Below are 19,618 nucleotides of genomic sequence, written 5' to 3' on the forward strand. Positions count from 1 at the left end.
GCAGCCTGTAATCCAATAATATTGTGTAATATGTGATATGCAATATGAGTCCAGGTTGTTCTTTGTGTGTTCATTTAGCTTTGAACATTCAAGATGATGTTCTCTTGTGATAATTCACATATCCTTGTGAGGCCATTTCATCACCAGTTGATTGGCATTGGGAACATTACTGCAGTCGTGGCTGATAACATGTCTAGCTTCTGTGTTTAGATGGTGACTACAAAAATGAGACAATTAACTTATCAAAAAGTTTCAGTACACCAAATTTAGTTTCCACATTAAAACATAGTTTTTTTTATTTATTATTATTTCCCTACAGGAGAGGTCGTCCTGAGTCCCAGTCATTTATACCCTGTCATAGTAGGAAGCTAGGAGTGGGACAAAGAAATGGAACAGGAAGTCGCAACTGTCAGCCAGTAGGTTTAACAAAAGGGAGTAGGCCGAGGAGCATCGTCTATACCATAAAGCACTCCAGGAGCGAGAGGTCTTGAGGACAACAAGACCTTTAAAAGAGGAGGAACACTATCACAGACTCTGAGAAAAGGACAGAACAATTCAGAGTGAGTGAAGGAAACAAACCAAAGGTAAATAAAAACAAACCTGAGGTACTGCGGTCAAAAAAATAATGAACTTTTCTTTCCCTCTTTTCTCCCTTTCGTTCCTGATGCATCGTTCCTCAGGATGAAGTTGAAGGAGGACATGTCCCCTCTCCTGCTGCAGGTCTTCCGATCGGTGGTCTGGGTTTATTCCGTCATCACATTCTTGCCCTGGTATCTGCTCTCCGGGGCCAGCGAGAACAAGGCCCGTGCCAAACGGGTCAAGGCGCGCTCGGTGAGTAAAGTATAGATCAAATTTGGGACAGAGAAACATCATGTGGAGTTACTTCACACTAAATAACAACAAAGCTAAATGTAACAAATAATGGGCTTGTTTGACATTTGTTATGTTTATAGAAAGTCAATCATGTTGTCATTGCTGTGATTAAATTGTCTATCAAATGTAATGTTAAATGCCTCTAATTTAGCATTTTATCCTCAGAAATGGGGCTGGGTGGAATGGATATATATATATATATATATACACACACACACACAACATTTTAGTTTATTCAGCACATGAATAACTGGGCAGGACGTTCTACAACACAAAAATGATCATAGAGCCTGAGATTAGTGCATGGATTAGACTCTCATTACTTAACAGATTCACTCAAAGTAAATTGCAAGTGAAAATTAAATGTTACAATTATTTTAGTTATGTGATGAATCAGGTGGGTTTGGATTTTGTACAGTGCCTTTGCACCAGTTTATAGAGCGCAACAATAGGGTTCTGTCCATAGAAAAACTGATTTTTGTGATCATTTTGGGGTTTTTAATCAATAGAAGCCATGATTGCTTTTTTGTTTAAAATCAAAGTTAGTTGGTTTATTTAAAAAAAAAAAATGCTTTTGGAACCAAGGCCGTTAAAAAAGTTGGCGGTCATTAACCGCTTTTTTACCATTGGTTCTTGTTGCTAAATCATGCTGTTCTGTTCTGATCTAGACTCATTGGCATGTTAGGGGTTTTTTTCCACTTTGGTACTGCAAAATCAGAATTCGAATGGGCTGACTGAGCAAGTGACCAGTTGTAAGCCACCATGTAGGCGTTCGAACAACATGGTTCTCTTTTTGAGTATGGTACGAAATAGTTTATAATTATACCTTACCGAACCTTGTTAGAGTAGAAATGCTATTGGACCCGCTACTGATAGTGAACAGATCCTTTCGATAATGGAAAAGCAGCTATTGTTGCACTCGATAACATCGGTCCCCTAACCCATTTGTAACCCATGCAGGCTCCATAGTGGTCCAGATCTTTCCCCTTGATCTCATTCTCTTTTCCCGTGCTGTGTCACTAGGTGAGCAGGAATCCTGCAGGGCCGTACCGGGCAGTGAACAGCCAGCAGCGGTTGGCATCCCTATTGCACGCGGGTGTGGACACTTTGGATAAAGTGTTTGAATATGCTGTAGTTCACTTCCCTAACAGAGACTGTCTAGGCACAAGAGAGCTGCTAAACGAGGAGGATGAAATCCAGCCAAACGGCAAAGTGTTTAAGAAGGTGAGACACTTGCACACTTCACGCTTTTAGACCTTTATCCTTTGTACTCTACACAATTCCAGTTTGTTTTCTGATCAGTTCTTGAGGACTGACTGTCCGCACTGTGCCCAAATCAGATATTTTCTCGATAAGTGTGTCATATCCAGTATATCTACAGTACGTTGCTTGTCATAGTAATGATGTTGGCATCACCTTCGAAACTTTGTCTTGCAACAACTGAGTGTAAAAAATTATCTGAGAGTTCAGGCTGAAACAGATTTATAAACATCCAGTTTTAATCAAATGTCTTGCCTTGTATGAATGTGGTTAGGATTAGTTTTGTAAAATTGGTTTTCATTTGCTGTTCAAACTGTTCAACCATGTTTTCTAAACACTCAATATATGCTTCTGAGGGTAAGTGGACAGGTCCCATGAGAACACTTCCTTAAACTCTCTTGAGTGTGACTGAACTCTGGAGGAAGAGGCTCAGAGGCCATCTCGCTCTGTAAATAATGCATTTCTCTCCTGCCTGTTGTTGTCAAGAGCTGTTAACATGATACTGAAGAAAAAAAGTCACATGCTGCTGTGAAGGCCACAGCAGCATGTGCTTGCTTAAAGGAATAGTTCACCCAAAACTATTCACCATTAAATACAGTGCATCTCTGATGTATCTAACCATCTCTTTCTTCTCTCCAGGTGATTTTGGGCGATTATAACTGGTTGTCATACCAAGACACTTTCCATCTTTCTCAGAGGTTTGGTAGTGGTCTGGCCGCACTGGGTCAGAAGCCCCTGTGTAACATTGCCGTTTTCTGCGAGACACGTGCAGAATGGATCATCGCGGCTCAGGCCTGCTTCATGTACAACTTCCCATGTGAGCACTATATACACGCGCACACACACAAACCTGTATCTGCTGAGCAGGAAAAATATAGATGAACTTCTGGACAAAAATAGGACCATTACTGTGATCTGCCAATACTGGATCCAATATCAACTTACAATGAAATCAGAACTGTTATGCAGTAGTCAAGAAAATTCCTTGACAAATCTCAGCCTCTGGCTGATCCCTATTTGTGCATTGTCCTTGCTTAAAGGAATAGTTCACCCAAAAATTTAAATTCTCTATTAGCCTCATGCCACCCCTGATGTGCATGACTTTCTTTATATTTCAGAACACAAACGAAGCTTTTTAGAAAAATGTCTCACTTCTGTTTGTTCATACAATGCAATTTGAATAGTGACCAAAATTTTGTAGCTCATAAAAGTAATCCATATGACTCCAGTGGTCCATGTAGATCAAAATGTAACTCCTGTTTCACTGTACATCTTTCCATTGCAGTCTCTTGGCATGCTCATCACACACAACAGACCACAATATTTTTAACTATCAATCTTGACATCTGCAGTCGCGAGCATGATTTCAAGCTCAATTGCACTTCCTAGCCCCATCAAGCGCTCTGTGTATGCATAAAGTGCTAGGAAGTGTAATCAAGCTTGAAAACATGAGCATGGCATCTCTAATATTCTGGGTGGGCCCAGGCCCACCACGGCCCATCCTTAGATATGCCACTGGTGCCTAGAGACTGTAATGGCAAGATGTACAGTACATTGAAAAAGGAGTTCTATTTTGGTCTGTTCTCGCCCAAAATCAACCATATCACTTCAGAAGACATGGATTAGACTGCTGGAGTCATAGGGATTATTTAATGCTGCCTTAATGTGCTTATTGGTGCTTCAAAGTTTTCGTCACCATTCACTTGCATTGTATGGACCAACAGAGCTGAGATCTTCTAAAACATTTGTTTGTGTTCTGCAGAAGAAAGAAAGTATACATATCTGCAGTGACATGAGGGTGAGTAAATTATATGAGAGTGTTCATTTTTGAGTGAGCGTTTCCTTCAATAATATGCAAGATTAGAATTGGTGTGTCCCAAATCATAGTGTGCCAAATCTGCCCAGATGCTATAATATTTCTGGTGGATTTTGCATGAGCCAGTACGCATCCCTGCATGGTTGAGCTAATTTTACACACAATTTTATATATATGTAAAGGGACATAGTAACAAAGTTCGCAATGGGGTTGCAAGGAGGATGTGGGAGACAGCGAATCCAACTCAAACAGTATTTATTTTATAACACAAAATTGGCTTTTCAGCACTTCAATCAATAATCACACTTTTCAGCTTAGCACAGTCTCGGGGTTTGTGGCAGCTCTCTCTCTGCCTCACTGGTGTCTGGCTCACCCTTAAATCCGTCTCCAATTCTCACTGCAATGACAAAAAGCTGTTAGAGACAATTTTTGCCAGGTGATGATCTTGCTCTGTATTCACAAGCTGGCGCTCAACCACACCCCTACCACCACAGACATTTAATACTCATGGTCATCATGACTGTCTCTTTCAGTGGTGACTCTGTATTCTACATTGGGAGGAGCAGCAATTGCTCATGGGCTGAATGAGACTGAGGTCACTCACATCATAACAAGCAAAGACCTGCTGCAGAGCCGCCTCAAGGTGAGAACATGCCATATCAGTGGGATTTCGGCATGGCACATGACCTTAAAATTCTTGTAACTCATTATCTGAATTATTCTCTCTCTCTCTCTCTCTCTCTCTCTCTCTCTCTCTCTCTCTCTCTCTCTCTCTCAGGCGATACTAATGGATGTCCCCAGACTAAAGCACATTATAGTGGTGGATAAGAAGCCCCCCAGTTTGCCAGATCTGCCTAGAGGCATCATGGTCCACAATATGGCAACTGTGCAAGAAATTGGGGCCAAACCTGAGAACAGTAAGAGCTCAAACTTAATTAGCCTCTTATCCCGCAACATCTAGTATATTCCAACAAGTGCAGTATTTTTGGAATGGAATACAACAACAATGTATGCAAATATTTGACCTACTGCATCTTGCAAAATATGCGTCTAGCCTTTTACCACAAGAATGCGATCGGTCTGAAGTCATTGTTAGTGCTTGGCACACATCCTTAATTCTAATGCACAGTTTTAGCATTCGAATATGCATTTTCTTCTTAAATTCAAAGAAAGTTTGAATTCTCAATTTTAGTTTGACAGCCTTAATGTTCTTGTGCTTTGTCCATGAATCAAACCCAAGCGCATGCACCTAAACCGATTGTATAATTTCAAAAAACATGGATTAAACCACTCAAGTCATATCGATGAACTTTATGCTGCCTTTATGTATTTTTTGTAGCTTTAAAGTTTTATGGATATAAACACATCATACAGTGCATTTATAAAGTATTCAGATCCCTTAATTTTTTCACATTTTGTATGTTGCAGCCTTATGCTAAAATTCTTTAAATATTTTATTTTCATTTGACATCAATCTACACTCCATACCCCAAAATGACAAAGCAAATACCAGATATTTGATAACTTTGCAAATTTATTAAAAAGAAAAAAAATGTGGGGGCCTGGGTAGCTCAGCGATTATTGACTCTGACTACCACCCCTGCAGTCACAAGTTTGAATCCAAGGTGTGCTGAGTAACTCCAGCCAGGTCTCCTAAGAAACCAAATTTGCCCGGTTTCTAGGGAGGGTCGAGTCACATGGGGTAACCTCCTTGTGGTCATGATTAAGTGTTTCTCGCAATGGGGTGCATGGTAAGTTGTGCGTGGATCGTGGAGAGTAGCATGAGCCTCCACATGCTGTGAGTTGCCACGGTGTCATGCACAGCAAGCCATGTGATAAGATGTGTGGATTGATGGTCTCAAAAGCGGAGGCAACTGAGACTTGGCTTCCACCACTTGGATTGAGGTGAGTAACCGCGCCATCACGAGGACCTAGTAAATAGTGAGAATTGGGCATTCCAAAAATTGGGGAGCAAAGGGGATTTAGGTCTCTCTGGAGATGTTCAATTCCGGGCTCTGGCTGGGCCACTCAAGGACATTCACAGATTGTCCCCAAGCCACTCTTGCATTGTCTTGGCATTGTGCTTACGGTCATTGTCCTGTTGGATGGCCTGAGGTCCTGAGTTGTTCCAAACTTCCATTTAAGAATTATGGAGGCCACTGTGCTCTTGGGAATTTTTTTGTAGCCTTCCCCAGATCTCAACACAATCCTCTCTCTGTGCTCTGCGGGACCTTATATAGACAGGAGTGTGCCTTTCCAAATCATGTCAAATCAATTGAATTTGCTACAGGTGGACCCAACTCAAAGTGTAGACCCATCTCAAAGATGATCCAGAGAAATGGGATGCACCTAAGCTAAATAAATTTGTAAAGTTATCACAATTCTGCTTTTTGCTTTTTCATTATGGGGAATGGAGTGTAGATTGATGTGAAAAATAAATAATTTAAAGCATTTTAGCATAAGGCTGCAACATAACAAAATGTGAAAAAAATGTATACTTTCTGAATGCACAATTTCAAAATATCTTTGTTTGCGTTCCACAGAAGAATGAAAGTCATACGAGTTTGAAACCGCAAAAGTGTGCCCTTAAGCATGAAAGTATTCCCCCCCACTTTTGACATGCTTTAAAGTTTACAAGCTTAATAAACAGACTAAGGACCAAAACAGATGTAAATCTAGATTTTGGTGTGGAAGAAAAATCAGTTTTCGCAGCAGGATATTCCTGTCAGATGAAAAGAAGGCTCTTTATGACCAATGTTAGGAGCCCACACACACACACACACAGACATTGTGTCAGATATGAGCAAATACCAGAGGGAGATGTTCTCATTAATAGAGCAGGTTTTCACTGTTCAGACAGACTGAGAAAAGAAGTTTATAACTTTCACTGTTTTTCCCCTGAGCACAATGATTGACCTGTGTCTCTCTGTATGTGTGCAGTTGCCATGTCCCGCAGACAGCCTCTCCCATCTGATATCGCAGTGATCATGTATACCAGTGGGTCTACAGGCATCCCTAAAGGAGTCATGATCTCCCATAGCAACATCATCGCTGGCATCACTGGCATGGCTGAACGCATCCCTAACCTAGAGTATGTCTCTCTGACACCACCCCTTTCTCACTCTATCTCTTCAGCTGCTCACTCTCTGGATTTATCTGTCTGTCTCTTTAGCTGTCTCACTATCTGGATTTAACTGTTTGTCTCAGATGCGGTCTCACTGTGTAGATTTGTCTCACTGTCTCGAGTTATCAGTCGCTGTTTAGCTGTTTCAGTATTTGGATTTCTGTCAAAACACCACAGTCATTGTAAAATCGTAATTAAATTATAAAGGGATCTATTTCAAACAATGTAAAAATCTTTCAGAATATTTCTGTCATGTTTTTTATATTTATTTTACTTTTTTTGATGGCAGTGATAGCAAGTTACAATAGTTTTATTGTAGTTATAATAATTGTTGTTACTGTTAAACATGGTAAAATTTTGGTTGGTCTTGTTTCATTTACTTCTCAGAAGGTTTTTTGTTGTTGTTGTTTTTAGCTAGCTGAGCCACTTCGATGTGATCTGTGGCTGAACTTTGGGCCAGAGGTTGACCGATATTGCCCGATACGATAACTAAACCTGCGTTCACACTGCCAGCTACTTTGTTGCTACATGGCGCCAGTGACTGGCGGTTAGGTCGCTAGTGGTGTGTATGGAGAGTCTAAACAGCACTGTTTTTTTTTTTGTATTAATATTATCATTCAAATATTAGGATCACATGAACTCAACCATATTCTCTTGTATTGGCTATCGCTCCAGAAAGTTGCTCTTCATTTGCATAAAGTTTTTCATCGCTGGACAAGCCCACATACGGTCGCCTTCGCTCGTGTTACTGGAAGTCACCAGCTTCCAAATGAATGAGATAAGATTGTATGTCGCTGGCAGTGTGAACGCAGCTTAAGGCAGTGGAAAAGGCTGATGGTTTTTAAAATTGCATCCTTACCATGATGAGCACAGACATACAAGAGTCCAAAATGAATAAAATCCTAGATGCAATTTTATTGTTTAACCAAAATCTCAATAAATAAGATTTGGTGAATAATGCAGGACTTTTAACTAGAAGCAAGCCCAAAACACTAGGGACTCTTATTTTGAAAATATGGATTAAGCCTATTAATTGAAGTGAGGATAAAAAATATGGATGAATTTTGTCAATGATGAAAGATTTAGATAAAGCAAATCCCCACGTGGTTGTTTTTATTTCACCTCTAGATGCCACTGTTGCACTGTAGACCCAAACTGTTCTAATTGTAGAATCTATTGGCTACAATAGGCATAAATTCTTTTGCAGATAAACGATAGCTCAAAAACAACTATCGGCACAGATTAATCGGTAAAACCAATATTTCGGTCTAACTCTACATAGGGCTTTAAAAGAGATTTATTCTATTCAAACAGTGAGAATGACACCTATATTGGTTACCTGCCTCTCGCTCATGTCCTGGAGCTCAGCGCTGAATTGGTGTGTGTGTCAAACGGCTGCCGGATCGGATACTCGTCACCTCAGACGCTTGCTGATCAGGTACAAATTTGCATTAGCATTAGTCCTGCTGATGTGTTGTCACACATGTCAGTATGTCATATGAGTGTGTGTACAAACTCCTTTACGTTTGTATAGCCAATATGTTTCCAGCTTCATATAATGAAAATGGTGCAAAGAAAAGAAAAATTGCAATAATTCAACATAAAGGCAATAGCGTGCAATAATCTCACTCTATTTCTTCCTTTCTCGCACAGTCATCCAAAATTAAGAAGGGCAGCAAAGGAGACACTAGTGTCCTGAAACCAACACTGATGGCGGCGGTACCAGTAAGAAAACTCCCATACACAAAAGAATTGCATTAGTTGTTGTTGTGTACGATTTGTATTTTTGTCTCTCTAACTCTCTCTCTCTGTAGGAGATTATGGACCGTATCTATAAGAATGTGATGACTAAAGTTGAAGAGATGAGCAGTGTTCAGAAAACTCTTTTTGTTCTGGCATACAATTACAAAATGGAGCAGATCTCCAAAGGGTACAGTACACCGCTGTGTGACAGGTAACACATAAATACATTTCAAGCCATTGTCACTTCAGCTTTGAGACCCTTATTATATTGGGTGTCTTTAATACTATGCGCTTAAAGGGATAGTTCATCCAATAATTATCATGAAATACTCGCCCTCATGCCATCCCAGATGTGTATGACTTTCTTTCTTCTGCAGAACATAAATTAAGGTATTTAGAAAATCTTTCAGCTTTGTAGGTCCTCACAATGCAGGTGAATGGGTGCCAAAATTGTGAACTCCAAAAGCTATATAAAGGGAGCATAAAAGTAATCCATATGACTCCAGTGGTTAAATCCATGTGTTCAGACACTATATGATAGGTGTGGGTAATAAAAAAATATAAATATTTAAGTAATTCTTTGTCATAAATTCCTTCCCATTAGGGGGAGATATTCAAGAAGGATGTGAATCACCAAAAACAAGAAGAATGAGAACGTGAAAGTAACTTTTAAAGTGGAAATTGACTGAGGAGGAAGGAGAATTTATAGTGAAAAAAAGGACTTAAATATTGATCTCTTTCTCACCCACACCTATCATATCGCTTCAAAATATATTGTTGTCTGGAGTACTTTTATTTTGACCTTATGTTTGAAAATTGAAATTTTGGCACCCATTCACTTGCATTGAATTGATCTAAATAGCTGAGATATTCTTCTTAAAAATATTTGATTGTGCTCAACAGAAGAAAGAAAGTCATACACATCTGGGATGGCGTGAGGGTGAGTAAATGAAAAGAGAATTTTCATTTTTGGATTAAATATTCCTTTAAGCATTTGATACTATGTACTTATTTTGTACATGTTGTTGCATTGTACTTGCATTTAAAGTTTCTGCATTTAATTACGCTTTTATCCAAAGCGACTTACAGTGCAATTATTACAGGGACAATCCCCCCGGAACAACCTGGAGTTAATGGTCTTGCTCAAGGGCACAATGGTGGTAGCCGTGGGGTTCGAACCAATGACCTTCTGATTAACAGCCTTGTGCTTTAGCCACTACGCCACTCCACTCCATTACATTACGTTACACTGTTAATCTAACCTCTAATCCTAAACCTACTCCTAGACCTACTCCTAGACCTACTCCTAGACCTACTCATACCTCAACCTGAGTAGCACCAAATGTGAATCTTATGAGAATTTTGCAGAACAACATGTAGTTACACAATAAGTAAATTGTATGTATTTTAATGTTAGTTTGATGTATAACTGTCAAAGCTAGTTTGTCTCAGCAATATGCGTTTAAATGTGTATTTCTTTCATGTGTCTGTGTAACTCCAGGTTGGTGTTTAAGAAGGTGCGCTTGTTGCTGGGCGGTAACATGCGTGTGCTGCTCTCTGGTGGAGCTCCTCTGTCTGCTGCTACTCAGCGGTTTATGAACATCTGTTTCTGCTGTCCTGTGGGTCAGGGCTATGGCCTCACCGAGACCTGCGGTGCTGGAACCATCAGCGATTGTAAGCATGACATTCAGAGTCGGCAGGGTTAGAACTGAAGCTAGGGGTGGTAGAACTCTCGAAGTGGTGGTGGTGTAGTGGGCTAAAGCACTGAACCGGTAAGCAGAAGATTGTAGGTTCAATCCCCACAGCCACCACCATTGTGTTCTTGAGCAAGGCACTTAACTCCAGGTTGTCGCTTTGGATAAAAGTGTCTGCCAAATGCATAAATGTAAATGTAACTCTAGACACAAGAATGAAACTCAAAACTGCGGTAATAAAACTCATAGTATAGTAATAAAATCAAAAGATGGGTCAATAGAATTACAGTAAAACTAATGGTGTTCTGAGGAATTAAAAGCTGGGATTCCCATTCATGGAAAACCTGGACATATTAGGAAATGGGGTTAGGGGTCATGGCATACCTTTTTTTAATTATTTGAATCTGTTCCTTGAGGTTCACTTATGGTATTAGTAAAGTTTTTCTGTCAGAAACGCTTGTTTTGGTGCTGCTTCTCCTTTAAGACGTAACAGTAAAGGCCCACTGTTATGATTGGCTCTTTGCTCTTGACTGACCTGCTCGCTCCTTGCCATTTCACTGCTAACCGCTACTGGGAGGGGCTAAAGAATTGATAAGGTAAATTAAGCATTGATGTGTTGTTGTGGAGGCCATCCGATGCAAATGTGTGACGGCGTTGTTTTGGCGGCTTGGTTTCAACAAATGTACTTTTTGCAGTGAGGAAGTTATGAGTTCTGAAACTTACAGTATGTTTTTATAGTATAATGACTTCTTATATGTCAAAAGATCATGACCCTTTAAAAGTTTGAATTTTATGAGTCATTTGAAAAGTCATGAAATGTCATATATTTACAGAAGCCTTTGAAATGTCTATAGTGATTTCTCATGCTCAGCTCTATAATATTTCTTTGGATAGAAATTGCTATTTGAAATCTCTACAAAATTAGTTCTAGATAAGTCAGGGATAATGTGCAGTCAGCCGGTTGTTATTGCAAGATAAACCCCGTCAGCATGGCCATGCAGGGTTTAAAAAATACAGTTTTTGTTTGTGTTAAACAGCACAGTAACAATGCGAATCGTATTCTGGGCACAGTGGGTAGTACCAGCTCTTCCTCTCTCATCTCTAGGATAATCTTGCAATGAAAATACAAATATAGTGGTACCTCATCATTTTAACATGCATTTCAACCCTACACAAACTGATATGAAAGAAAAGCATATCATTATCAGTCCGTTTCTCTAGTTACCTAATAACGCTTCAGCGGGTAAGGTACCTGCCCAGCCCAGTTTGTTAACATAGTCCAGAACAGTGGAGCGCAAAGCCCGCCCCTCAGTCAATTTCATTGGTTAACTCAAGCAAGCAGTCACCTGAGAAGGTTGGTTATCTTTGGCACCAAAGAGTTATTATTAAGCAATTATTTTATGACTTAATACGGTGACCTCAGTGGTGGAAACGACCATGCCCATCCGGTTGATCAGGACAACGATGTGAAACAGACTGACTGTACATTATCCTGCTTATTACATGGCTACTAACCAATTAAATAAATAGATGGGCATAAAAGATTTATTTGCATGTAATAAATGGCTGAACAGCTGAAATTGGTTTGAGTTCTGTTCTGGTGTTATTTTGTAAATAATGACCATTTGACTGCTCATTATGCATCTTATTACAAGTCTAGATGCCAAATAAATGCACATGAAACATTGTTTTAAATTTAATTGGATTTATTAGTTTATTTTGGCGAGATTGCACAGTGATACGAGTAACATGACTCGTAGAACCCGGATGAGCGGTCTGATGCATCTTAAAGGAATGTTCTGGGTTCAGTAGAAGTTAAGCTCAATCGACAGCATTTGTGGCATCATGTTCATTACCACAAACACCATGACGATGTAATGTCAACAAACCCTAAAACGACTGTAAAAATTACTATTTAAACAAATTTACAGCTCAAATACAGTGTATCCAGAAAGTATTCACAGAATAAGTGAAATGGGTTCTCAATACACCAGGTTAAAATGCTTACACTGGGTTAACTATTTATGTGATTACAAGATGTTTACACATCAGCAATACTAGTAAATGTTTAGGAAATCATACTGTAGCTAGATTTTAATGCAGGTGATATTAGAACCAAAACATTCAAAGCAATTTACACTGCATTAATTCAACTTTCAATGATAGTATGTTCATTTTCAAAGTGTTCTAAGAATGTGTGTGTTTCTGCAGTGTATGACTACAGCACTGGGCGTGTCGGAGCTCCTCTGGTGTGTTCAGAGTTCACGCTAAAGGACTGGGAGGAAGGTAAGCTCTGCTTTATTCAATAACTATAGAAGCTTGTGTTCACTTTAAAGGGATAGCTCACCCATAAAGAAAGATTTTCTCTTTCTCGTGTTGTTTCAAACAACTTTCTTTCATACGTGGAACCCAAAAAGCGATGTTGGGCAGAATGACAGCCTCAGTCACCATGTATGGAAAGAAGATGCAATGAAAGTGAATGGTGACTAACTTGCTGCCTAACATCACCTTTTGTGTTCTATGGGAGAAATAAAGTTTGGAACAACATGAGACTGAGTAAATGATGACAGAATGGCTGAACTTTCCATTTTATTGCTTATTTTAGAAAAGGCTTTTGTTTTTTGTTGTAATGTATTGTTTAAAAAAGGTAAACTGGGCATGTCTTTTGGTGTAGCCATCATTATCAAATCATGAATTTTTCCTTTTTCTATCTGGCTGAAGGTGGTTATCACAGCACAGATAAACCGAACCCACGAGGAGAGATTCTGATTGGTGGGCCCAATGTCGCCATGGGTTACTATAAGAACGAGCAGAAAAACCGGGAAGATTTCTTTGTGGATCACAATGGAGAGCGCTGGTTCTGCACTGGAGACATCGGAGAGTTTCACCCCGACGGCTGCCTCAAGATTATCGGTACAGAGGCGCGCACATATACATCATGTGTATTGTTTAAGGGCAAATGGTGTATCCACACTCAGAGTAGAGTGTTCCGTATTAAGAGAGTCATTCGCAGAGCTTGTTCTATGTCTGCTTTTACCATCCTATAAAAGAGGCTTCTTATAATGAGTAGTGTCGTATGTGTGTAGATCGTAAGAAGGACTTGGTGAAGTTACAAGCTGGTGAATATGTGTCTTTGGGGAAAGTGGAGGCCGTCATGAAAAACTGCCCTCTCATTGACAACATCTGCGCTTATGCGAGCAGGTGAGCACAAACATAGACACATTCACAAGGAAACTTAACGTTATTGCAGGGTTCCCGCAGTCATGGAATGCAACATGTTGTAATGTTTGAGATGTAAAAATAGTTTTCACTCTTTACACAGTGATGAGTCCTACGTGATTGGCATTGTGGTGCCTAATCAGAAGCAATTAACTGGCCTTGCAACTCAGAGGGGCATCAGAGGATCATGGGAAGAGATCTGTAACCATGCAGAGATGGAGAAAGAGGTTCTGCGCATCATCACAGAAGCAGCTATAGCAGGTAAGTGTGCATGTTGTTTTCTATGGGCTTTACTTGGAAAAACATCATTGATCTATTATATGTTCCAGAAATTTCAAGGGGTTTTCATTTGGTTCTGTTTTGTTACAGAAGCAGTTTATGCTTTCATTACATCTCCTCTATTTCGGTTTTTCATTTAAACAGTTCTTTTCATAGAAACAGTTTGAAATCCCTTTGTTGCATCTTACCTTTTTTTCCTTTTTTTTTTTTATTGGTAAAATAAATATTATTTAAAGGGATAGTTCACCCAAAAATGAAAATTCTCTCATCATTTACTCACCCTCATATCATCCCATATGTGTATGACATTCTTTCTTCAGCAGAACACAAACAATGATTTTTAGAAGAATATCTCAACTCTGTAGGTCCATACAATGCAATGGTGACCAAAACTTTGAAGCTCCAAAAAGTACATATGCTGCATAAAAGTAAACCATTTGACTCCAATAGTTTCATCCATGTCTTCTGAAGCGATCTAGTCAGTTTTGTATAAGAACAGACCAAAAATATTTTTTTTACTATAAATCTTGACATCAGCAGTCTTTTGCGATCATTATTTCAAGCTCGATTACACTTCCTTGCGCTCTCTGTGCAAGTGCTAGGAAGTGTAATCAAGCTTCAAATCATGACCGTGCTCGACTAGACTGCAATGGTAAGATGTAGAGTTAAAAATGTTTTATCAATTTGAGGAATGGTTTGCATCTTCCACATTTTATCGTAAGTCATGCAGTGTGGGACTCACTCTGGTCTTGGCCTTGACTTGGTCTCGCCCTGCTTTGGTCTTGGTCTCGACTTGGTCTCAAAGTCTTGGTCTTGTCTCGGTCTTGACTTGGTCTCGGTTTAGGTGGTCTTGACTACAACACTGCTGGCCACCATTAATTTGCTTGAATGGACCAACAGAGCTGATATATTCTTCTAAAAAATTTTGTTTGTGTTCTGTAGGAGAAAGTCAGTCATACACATCTGGGATGGGATGGGATAGAGTAAATTATGAGAGAATTTTTGGGTGAACTATTCTAAAGGGCAGCTTGACTCTTTTAACAACTTTTAATCATTTGTAGCTTGGCAAGCTTTGTCTCTAAAATCTGTCTTTTGATTCACAGGTAAACTGGAGCGTTTTGAGATCCCAAAGAAAATCCGTCTGAGTGCTGAACCCTGGACGCCCGAGACGGGCCTGGTTACCGACGCCTTTAAACTCAAACGCAAGGAACTGAAAACGCACTATCAGGACGATATCGAGAGGATGTATGGTGGCAAGTGAATGCCAGCAGGGTGATGTTGGGGAGGGAAGGGGTTTTAGGACACACCATTCTACAATGCCTATATATATAAAAAAAAAAGCAACCCACAATCCTCTGCCTTCATGCTCCCTGGGTTATTAAAATATGGTTTGACTTAAAAAAAAAAAATAAAATTGCAGGGGGACTGGTGCAAGAGCATACGCCACCTGCTGGAGCAGGTACTGAATAACAAAAATGGACTACTCGATTGTCATTTATGAAGATGACCTACAAGAATGACTCCTGGAAGACATACAAAACAACCTACAGACTGAGACTTTTGGACCCATTCCTCTTCCTTCTCTCTCATTGGTTCTTTTTGATAGACACACCCCCAGCCCCGCCCTCACATTATACTGCAGGCAGATATGAGCTTGATCATTCCTCCCTACAGCAGTGGAAGTGGTCACAATGAATTTTCATCCAGTTCTATGCAGGGAAATGTTTTATACTTTGTTGAAATTTGAAATCTTTTTTGGCTTTGTTCATTTGTTCTGCCTTTTTTTTTTTCTTTTTCTTTTTTTTTACAGCATTGGGAACAGTACAGAATTTAAATGTGATTAGAATGCTTCTCTTTATTGTATTTTTTCCATTGCTACTTTTTCATGAAATGGAACTTTCATCATTTGTATTTGTATTTTGTTACTTTAAACCTCAGCTTTTTGTTTACCTGTATCCTAAGGCAGTTATTGTTGCCCTGTGTAGAATTATAGAAGTTAATAGTCACAGTGAATGGTGTAGTTCATGTGCTTGTGCATATTGAGGACAGTGTACCTAGAAAAGGTGCAGAAAATTATAATAATCCAGAACTGAAGAAAGCAGTATTTACCCAGAGAGTTGTTCTAATGCTACAAAGAGCTGTCCAGATGTTGAAGAGAGCAGTCTTCTTAACAAAAAAATGCTGTTTTAATGATGGTCGAAGAGCAGTGTAATGCTGCAGAGAGCAGCCTTAGACGTTACATAGCATCAGAACAGCTCTTTAGGTTAATACTTGTTTTTTTTAACCCAGAGAACTGCAAAGCACAATCTAATCAGTTCTGATCCTGTTAGAAGCTGTTCGGATGCTGCAGAGATGTTCTGTTGTTGCAGAGTGCAGTCTTTGCTCTTCATTGCATTAGAACAGTTTTCTGGGTTGTATTATGACTGCAAAGGGCAATGTAATGCTGCAAGGAGCAGTTCTGATGCTGCAAGAAGCTGTTCTGGTGCTGCAGAGAGCAGTCTTAACCCAGAGCACTATTCTAATGCTATGAAGAGCTTTTCTGTAATGGCAAAGAACAATCTAATGCTGTAGAGAGCAGTTCTGATGCTGCAAGGAGCTGTTCTATTGCTGCAGAGAGCTGTTCTAATGCTCCAGAGCGCACTCTTAACCAGAGAGCTGCTCTTGCTGCAGAGAGCACTTTTAATGCTACAAAGAGCTGTTCTAATGCTGCAGAGATCAGTTCTGTGACAGCAAAGAGCAATCTAATGCTGTATAGAGCAGTTATGATGCTTCAGATTGCAGTCTTATGAAAGAGAAAGCTCTTAATTCTACGCAAGATCTGTTCTGATGCTATGAAGAGCTGTTCTGTAACAGCAAAGAGCAATTTAATCTGTAGAGAGCAGTTGTGATGCTGCAAGGAGCTGTTCTGATGCTTCAGTGAGCAGTCTTATCCCAGAGCACTATTCTAATGCTATAAAAATGTTTTCTGTGATGGCAAAAATCAATCTAATGTTTAGAGAGCTGTTCAGATGCTTCAAAGCACAATCTTAATCCAGAGAGCTGTTCTAATGCTGCAAAGAGCAATTCTGATGCTGCAGAGAGCTGTTCTCTTGCTACAGAAAGCTGTTTTAATACTGTGTAAAGCTGTGCTGATACTGCAGAGAGCTGTTCTAATGCTATGAAGAGCTGTTCTTTGACTGTAAAGAGCAATTGAATGCTGTTGAGAGCATTTGTGATGCTGCAATGAGCTGTTCTGATGCTCCAGAGCAGTCTTAACCCAGAGAGCTGTTCTGCTGCATAGGTCTGTTTAATGCTACGAAAGGCTGTTCTAATGCTGTAGAGATCTGTTATATGACACTAAAGAGCAATTTAATCCTGAAGAGAGCAGTTCTGATGATGCATGGAGCTGTGCTGATAGATTGGTACAGCTTTCAGCTGCATTAGAAGTCAGGGCAACTTTAACAGTCTAACTTAGCACTCCCCTTCACAGACACTCCAATTATTTGTGTCTCTGTATTTAAAATGCATTTTAGTGAGTTGGTGTCCACCCACAGGTATGGGCACTTTGTGTGTGTGCACTTTGCATAAACAGACCTCTTAAAATCTTGCAACAGCTTGCATCTGGAAAAAAGCTTGATTTATTTCTCACAACTCTCTGTTCTCCCACATTCCTTAACTCATCACTACAGGGTCAACCAGATCATAAAAGAAATATAACCATACATACAGTGTACATTTCTTTGAACTCCATTTGTTTGTATTAGTAAAGCCTTTAAACTTAAAACTTTAATATGTCATGTGATCTTATAATGTCAGCCATTGTGTTGCATGGATGTATTGCAAGGGAACCAAGTGTGATCAAAGTTAGAGAAACTCGAGATGCAGTCCAGTAGTTTGGGTACCATTTTTGTGTTCCTAAATAGCCATTATATTATTTTGAGTAAGCATTGTATTGTGATATTGTCATTGTAGGAAATGATTAGTGACATCAACAAAGAAAAAGTATGAACTGAATGTGCAATATAATTATGTATTCTGAAATATGTAAACTGAAACGCACAGTCCCACCCAAAGAGCATGAATGTCTCCAAACTCTTCTGTTACAGAAGGGGCTCAATTATTCTGCTTTAGATTGTGCAGATCACTCACTTACATGATTATAGATTTGACAACAGATTGCGATTCAAATTTGATTCAGGAGATGTTAACCAAACCATTAAACTTCGGCTAAGAACGTATTGAATGGCGAACATTCAATATAGATGTGCCGTTTTGCAGATATGGGGCAAATGTCTTCTAAATTTTTACATTTATTCATTATTATATATGTGGAGATCTCCTGTAATTTGTTGATTTTCTGCACTTACATTTTCAATGCAAATAGTTTAAAATAATTTTATTTTTTTTATTTTTATGATCTCTTGATTCCCTTAGAAACTGTTAGAAACACTCCAGCTCATGACTGAAAGTTTTTTTGTTTTGTATTTTTATTTTTATTTTTACCTAAAAGGAATGAAGGCAAATGGTGTTCCAAAATTAGATGGCTCTGCCTTTTACTTTGCTCGATGGAGGATGTTGATTGCCTTTTTTTTACACAGTGGAAATTAAACGTAGTTTATAGGAATTTATACTTTTGAAAATGTATTTCTGTCTTCAAGATCAGGGAGTGACTCATCCCCCTCTTATAGCAGCTGTATACTCCGCTATCACTCTGATTTGTGCGCAAGTTAATCCTGCAGTGTAATTGGTTCCAGCTACAAGCAGCTGGCCAGTCAGTGCAGAGAGAGCTCCACCTTATTTCTACTGTCTTTGGAAGAATTGTAATTAGATTGCTGTATCGGCCTGTCAGTCCGTGGCATTTGCATCAACAATATTATTCTGAAATATCTATCTTGGAACAGTAGTGCTTTTAGCTTCAGGATTAAAGAGCCGTTCAATCAGTAACTTTTTACGTCAGGTCATTGGATCATCAAAAGATGATTTTGATCTGTTCATAATATACAGCTGATTTGGTGGAGTAATTCTCTCTTGTATTACCCACTGTGTAAATATGACAGTTGCAATTAGCAGATGTACAGATGTGAAACTTCCTATAAATGTGTTAAATCTTTGTTACTGAGTAGGTTTGGGATCTTTTCTCCTTTGTGTGGATGAAGTTACTGTCTTATGACAGGTCATAACAAGCAAATCCTTTATTTATTTGTAATTTGGCCTTGAAATCATGTCATGAGGAATAAAGTTTTGTCTTCTGCGGGTATCTTCATTGGAGCCATTCATGGATATTTGTGCCATTACTACCTTTTTTGTGGAATTTTCAGGCAGTCTACTTTTTGGAGAGAGAAAAATGCACATTTAAAAATTAAATCCAGTTATCTGGACAGTTGCAAAATTATAAGGGAAAACAAAAGGCTTTTGAATTGTTCTCCAAACAATTAATCTGCAAACAAACGCCAACAGTAAATACATTGTTATGCCTTAGAGTGTTTGGACAGTCTTTTGAAATGTTTATTCAGATGATTTATAGATACATCAGTGCTTATGATCCAACACTCTTCAAAATGGTCCGTTTCTGCTGTATATAAATGTAATATATGAGTTACCTTACTATGTGGACCAGTTATTCACCAGTAG

At 39.2% G+C, this 19,618-nt stretch overlaps 1 protein-coding gene across 3 annotated transcripts in view; it reads left to right on the plus strand.

Moving 5' to 3' along the window:
- Positions 1-19,236, plus strand: part of acsl3b (acyl-CoA synthetase long chain family member 3b) — a 29,905-nt gene extending 10,669 nt beyond the window's left edge. For 2 of the 3 annotated variants that reach the window (XM_052129088.1, XM_052129086.1), the window contains 16 exons: positions 320-560; positions 681-831; positions 1,897-2,097; positions 2,773-2,950; positions 4,483-4,592; positions 4,728-4,866; positions 6,890-7,040; positions 8,388-8,511; positions 8,727-8,798; positions 8,888-9,027; positions 10,318-10,490; positions 12,722-12,796; positions 13,232-13,423; positions 13,597-13,711; positions 13,833-13,990; positions 15,112-19,236. In XM_052129088.1, the coding sequence (XP_051985048.1) occupies positions 682-831; positions 1,897-2,097; positions 2,773-2,950; positions 4,483-4,592; positions 4,728-4,866; positions 6,890-7,040; positions 8,388-8,511; positions 8,727-8,798; positions 8,888-9,027; positions 10,318-10,490; positions 12,722-12,796; positions 13,232-13,423; positions 13,597-13,711; positions 13,833-13,990; positions 15,112-15,269 (2,136 nt within the window). In that variant the 5' untranslated portion in view covers positions 320-560; position 681 and the 3' untranslated portion in view covers positions 15,270-19,236. Of the gene's footprint in view, positions 1-319; positions 585-680; positions 832-1,896; positions 2,098-2,772; positions 2,951-4,482; positions 4,593-4,727; positions 4,867-6,889; positions 7,041-8,387; positions 8,512-8,726; positions 8,799-8,887; positions 9,028-10,317; positions 10,491-12,721; positions 12,797-13,231; positions 13,424-13,596; positions 13,712-13,832; positions 13,991-15,111 lie in introns of all 3 variants that reach the window. The other variant, XM_052129087.1, reaches the window with a different exon arrangement.
- The last annotated feature ends 382 nt before the right edge of the window (positions 19,237-19,618 follow it).

The sequence above is a fragment of the Xyrauchen texanus genome, chromosome 6, assembly GCF_025860055.1.
Source record: "Xyrauchen texanus isolate HMW12.3.18 chromosome 6, RBS_HiC_50CHRs, whole genome shotgun sequence".
NCBI lineage: Eukaryota > Metazoa > Chordata > Actinopteri > Cypriniformes > Catostomidae > Xyrauchen > Xyrauchen texanus.